This window comes from Gossypium arboreum, chromosome 10 (genome assembly GCF_025698485.1).
Source record: "Gossypium arboreum isolate Shixiya-1 chromosome 10, ASM2569848v2, whole genome shotgun sequence".
Lineage (NCBI taxonomy): Eukaryota > Viridiplantae > Streptophyta > Magnoliopsida > Malvales > Malvaceae > Gossypium > Gossypium arboreum.
In genome coordinates, this window is record NC_069079.1 from 112,641,598 (window position 1) to 112,646,683 (window position 5,086).

The 5,086-nt window shown below is 37.1% G+C and overlaps 2 protein-coding genes across 2 annotated transcripts; one reads left to right on the forward strand and one right to left on the reverse strand.

Annotated features, from left to right (window-relative positions):
• The first annotated feature begins 802 nt into the window (after nt 1–802).
• On the forward strand, nt 803–1,523 carry LOC108489668 (uncharacterized). Its single transcript, XM_017794351.2, has one exon. It carries the CDS (start codon nt 878–880, stop codon nt 1,370–1,372), a length of 495 nt encoding a protein of 164 aa, XP_017649840.1. The 5' UTR covers nt 803–877; the 3' UTR covers nt 1,373–1,523.
• Nucleotides 1,524–1,608: 85 nt separating this feature from the next.
• LOC108489667 (rhodanese-like domain-containing protein 7) lies at nt 1,609–4,801 on the reverse strand. The gene is made up of 5 exons (XM_017794350.2): nt 4,404–4,801; nt 3,692–3,943; nt 3,499–3,597; nt 2,346–2,639; nt 1,609–2,215 (listed from the first exon to the last, which is right to left on the reverse strand). The coding sequence occupies exons 1-5, from the start codon at nt 4,797–4,799 to the stop codon at nt 1,832–1,834; spliced, it is 1,425 nt and encodes a 474-aa protein (XP_017649839.2). The 5' UTR covers nt 4,800–4,801; the 3' UTR covers nt 1,609–1,831.
• Between the last annotated feature and the right edge of the window lie 285 nt (nt 4,802–5,086).

Genomic DNA, 5,086 nt, shown 5'->3' on the forward strand with positions numbered 1-5,086 from the left:
GCTCAAAATGTTTTCATCTTTTTACACAAGTCAAAAACATAGAAAAGGAAACTAAACCAAACCAAGGTTAAAGAGAAGAATTGATTTGGTACAATCAACTTAAAAGATTTTGGTTTACACATGTGATTTTATGTGGAAATGTCTATTATAGAAGCAAATTAGTTTTAACTATAAATATAATATTTGATTAGTTAAAATTGTCAATAAGCTTTGAGACTAAATATCTCATTGTAATAGACTCTTAATGCCTTAAAGTGTTTTATTTTTTATTCAAGGATTATAAAAGAATTATGAATAATTTTAAATATTATATTAAAAATTAATTAATATTATTTTATAATAAAATCGATTTTTGATGAGAATTTTTCTTTTAGGGATGAACTGATCAGATTCTTGAACCAACTATTATGATATTGCATGAAAGACAAATGAATATGATTCACTAATAATTACGTGAATGACAAATGAATCTGATTCATTCACAATCATCCTACCACCCTCTTTTTCTTTTTAACAAAAAATAAAATAATAGGACCTAACCCCATTGTGTTTGAGGTTTGTGGGAGAGATAAAAATCTTGGGACAAATTGCACGCAAATACGCAATCCATGACCAAGAGAGTGACAAAGACGTGGAGTTTGATGTTTGACTTTGGACTTTGAACAGCCTGCCTTGCTTCCACGATTTTGCTTTTTATTTCTAGGACCAACACTTTCCATCTCTTGACACGTGGTTCCTATGCACTGAACCAATTCCTGACACGTGGAGCGGTGGGATCGGCCATATTTTCATCTCCAACTCTATATAAATCCACCGCTTCCATGCTCCAACTCTGAAACCAAACCACGCATAACAAGTTCACACTACTCTTCTCAACATGGAAACAGCATCTTTTTGCAACGCAACAACACACAATTTTATTACTTCATCTCTACCCATTAGGAGGATAGTCAAACAGCTTCCAAAACCATGTCAAACTCAAACTCATAATTGCTGTCACTCGGGGATGCCATTAGGTTTTAGAGGTTCGCAGGGTCATGGTTTAAATACTAAGTCAAAGCAGCGTTATGGTGATGCAGTAGCAGCAAGGTGTGCGGCTTGGGATTCAGGGCTTCTGGCTGAGTTAGAAAGAGAACTGGAGGCTAAAGAAGAAGAAGAATGGGTGAAAGTGGGAAGGCTGAGAGAGAAATGCAAGGAAAGGAAAGGAACGGTGGAGTTGTTGGAGTGTTTGGAAAGGGAAGCAATACAAGGGGAAGACCATGGAAGAGAAGCTAGTGATTACAATAGAAGGGCCCAGATCTTTGATAAGAGTTCCAAGGTTTTCCGGGCTCTCAAAGCACGCACCCAACCTACTCACTCTCAAAACTCTTGATTCCCTTTTTCTTTTTTAATGTAATTGTAGTGATTCTAATCTACAAAGTGAAAATAATGTCACCCCAAATGGCTTTTCCCCTTCTGTTCAATGTATTTAACTTGTAGCAACTTGAAAAGCATATAAAGTAGCTTATGGAACTTTTATAGAATATGATTCTCTTGTATATATAAGTATATCCCAGACAGGGCATGTTAAACTCTGCATTGCATGACACAACTTAGATTAAGACTAGATTATGTTGTAAACCGACTAACATTAACATGATGCTGAGGCATAAGGCAGGGACAAAGGTGAAAACTGAACTGAAGATGAATTCAACCTTAACCCCTCCAAAACCTATGTGCATTCATTTCATACAAAAATGGCGGACATAATCTTCCAATCAACCACAAACTAACGAATAAATCAAGGAAGTAGTTCATCCTCTTATAGCTAATTCTTTCCGACCAGCTAAGTCTAACCTGAAGCTGAATCATTGGTTTGGATTTGGTCACTCTTTATACTATCTGCCTTGGCTGCTGGTCTCCGACCCTTATCAGGACCGCCGATAATTCCCCAGGCCTCAAACTGTCTCTGTCGTGCCCTTGCCCTTTCTTTCTCTTCTTCAGACTTCGTTGAGTAACAATAGGGACATGAAACCCCATACTCCCACTCTGGTGCTTCCATATCTGCATCACTAACAGGCTGCTTACACCCATAGCAAAGCTTGAAATTTCCTTGTATAAGACCATGCTCAACAGCAACTCGCTTGTCGAACACGAAGCACTCGCCCTCCCACAGGCTCTCCGTTTTCGGGATTTCCTCTAGGTACTTCAAAATCCCACCTTTCAGATGATAGACCTGATCAAAGAATGGCACGTTATCTTTGGTTGAATGTAGATTTAAGAAGAGGTCTTTACTTCTACAGATGGTCATTCAAAAATAATTCCCCAAAATAATCAATATTATGAAGGATCGGAAGGAAAAGCACCTCCTCGAAACCTTTGCTGAGCATAAAACTTGTCGCTTTCTCACATCGAATACCTCCCGTGCAGTACATTGCAACCCTCTTTGGCATTTTTGGTTTTGAAATCTCTGCATCTTCATTGATGCTTTCATTTGATCTTTCCTTCTCCATTTCTGCATGCTCTACGTTTGCAGCATCAGGTTGGAACTGTTCCTCCACCCAAGATGGGAAATCACGGAATGCTGTCGTGCATGGATCAACTGCTCCTTTGAACATCCCAATTCTAGTTTCATAGTTATTGCGAACGTCAATTACCACCTAAAATGCAAGTAAATACGAAACAAGATAATCAAATTAGGTTAAATTCCTCCACAGCTCCACTAACCTCTAAAAGGTCATAAAAATGGGGGTAATGAGACTATTCAAAAAATAAATAAAAAAAGGGAATTCTATCTCAAACTAAGATGTCTCAACTTATCTAAACCAATCAAAGCAGAGCTGAAAGTTTTGATAGCACAGCAAGTCATTATTATTATTTTGCCAATTTTCAAATAAAAGAATGCCAGTTATTGAAGCCTTTACCGGCTAATCGGCTTAATATTGAAGTCAAATGAGTTTGCAGTAAACCAAAAGGAAATGTAGCAGCAGAAAACTCATGACAGGCACACTCCTACCGAACAAAAAATCAAAATTTGATTTTATCATTCTTTAGAATTTGGAACAATAAACATCCAAAATCAAAGTACTAGAGGAATACAAAGTGCATTTCTTAGTTTCACGTGCTTGCTTTTTAATAAAGGTGAATATCAATATAAAATTATGATCTTTCCTGGAAGGACTACTAAACCAATTCCATTGTAAGAAAAAAAAAAAAAACTGTTAACTGCTACGAATATTATTCCACTATGCCATAACAGAATAAACACATCATCATGCTAAGCATGAACTTGCTGACTCGAAAGTAAAACTAAAATAAGAAAGCCAGTGAGGTCTCTAAACAATTGGATAAACCTTCCAATTAGAATGTTAATGTGAAAGAGCAATGCTTGAAGACAAAAAGAAGCATCATGAAAGCCGGATTGAACTTTGAACGCTAAATAATATGTGAAATCCCGAAAAATGAATCAGGAAATCACAATGTAGTGACCAAAAGCAGCAACATAGTTCGCTTACTCACAGTATCTGGATCACTGATTAAAGCATTCCAATCCCCTGGGCTAACATACTTTCCAACCTTTTCAATCGGAGATACATCTGGCATTCCAAGAGTAACAATCTGCTTAAACAAGAACAGAAGAAAAAAAAGTGTTACAAAATATTTACTTAACACAAATCGTAACAAAAAGGTGTGACGCTTCAAAACAAAATACCTCTTTCTTCAACTTTACTCGCACATGGTCCCATCGAAAGGGTGCGTCCTCACCTGCTGCAAGAGGAGAGCTACTAGAATGTCCATGATGGATAGCTTCCTGCTCAGGACTAACCGGGGACTCTATCTGCCTCAACCCCTTTAGACGGTCATCGGTTTGGATGAACATAAGGACTCTTTCCACTGATTCTCGTGTACCACAAATGCTGCCATTAATCCCTTCACGAGCTAGAATGATACCACCTGAAACATACTGATGGGATCAACTTGGTAAGGCAGGAATGGGATGAAGGCATTAAGTCGCATGAACTACATGGAATATGAACAAATAAAATGTCAAGATGGCAAAATATGCGAAAACAGCATGCCAAGAATATACAAGGTGCATAAGATTAACAGCTAAATACGTTTCATACAGCTCAATCCAAGAACAAGTATTAGCATTTACATTCCATAACAAAAAGCGGGAAAATATTTTAAAAAAAAATTGTATGCTCCACCAGTGGCAGTGAGCTTCGATATATTAAAAAAAACAATTTTTATTTAAAAGAAGAAAATTCCCATGCTTTAAAAGCAGAATTCAAGGTAAAAACATGAAATAGAACTCTAAATATCAACCAACATTCCTCAAACTATCTAAAACAACTTATACTTACAAAAGATAAACCGTAAAGAACAAGAACAAGAATAGAGAGTGAAGAAATGAGGAGTACCAGGTCCTGGCAGAGTTGCCTCAAGGGCTTGCGCAAATCAGCATGGTCTGGGAAATCAGCAAACTTATAGAAGGAAACGACCACGAGTGATTGAGAGTCGGATGACTGCGGTGGGTGCGGATCTGAAGTGGGAATGGGATCAGCACCCGTGGTGGCAGAGAAGCACATGGACAGTGTCATCCTCTGAGGGTGAGAGGAAGCGCAAAAACCAGAGAGAGGAGAGTTGAAAGGTAGAACAAACAAGGGTTGAGGAGAGGAATTAAGGTGGTAAAGTTTAGGGTTTGAGAAAAATAGAGAAGATGATGATGGTGAGGATGAAGATAGCATCCTCAGGGCCAGCAATAGAGGTGATCCACACCTTAGCATCATGTGATATGATATACTGAGCATGGGCATTGGCCTATATATTATTGGGGTGAAAGAACATCAAAATGGGTTCACTCTAAGCCCATTATATTTACAAATATTTAATTTTTCTTTGCCAATTTCAATATATTTAGATTAAGCTATTCTAATTATTATTTTCAATTTCGAATTTAAATAATGGATATTTGAATTTATTTTATTATTGTAGATAATAAATTTGGATTTCAACATATCTCAATTTTAATTCAAACATGCATATGATTCTCAGATAAATATTTACCATCCGAAAAACGGAAAAAATAGAGTCTTTGTCTAAA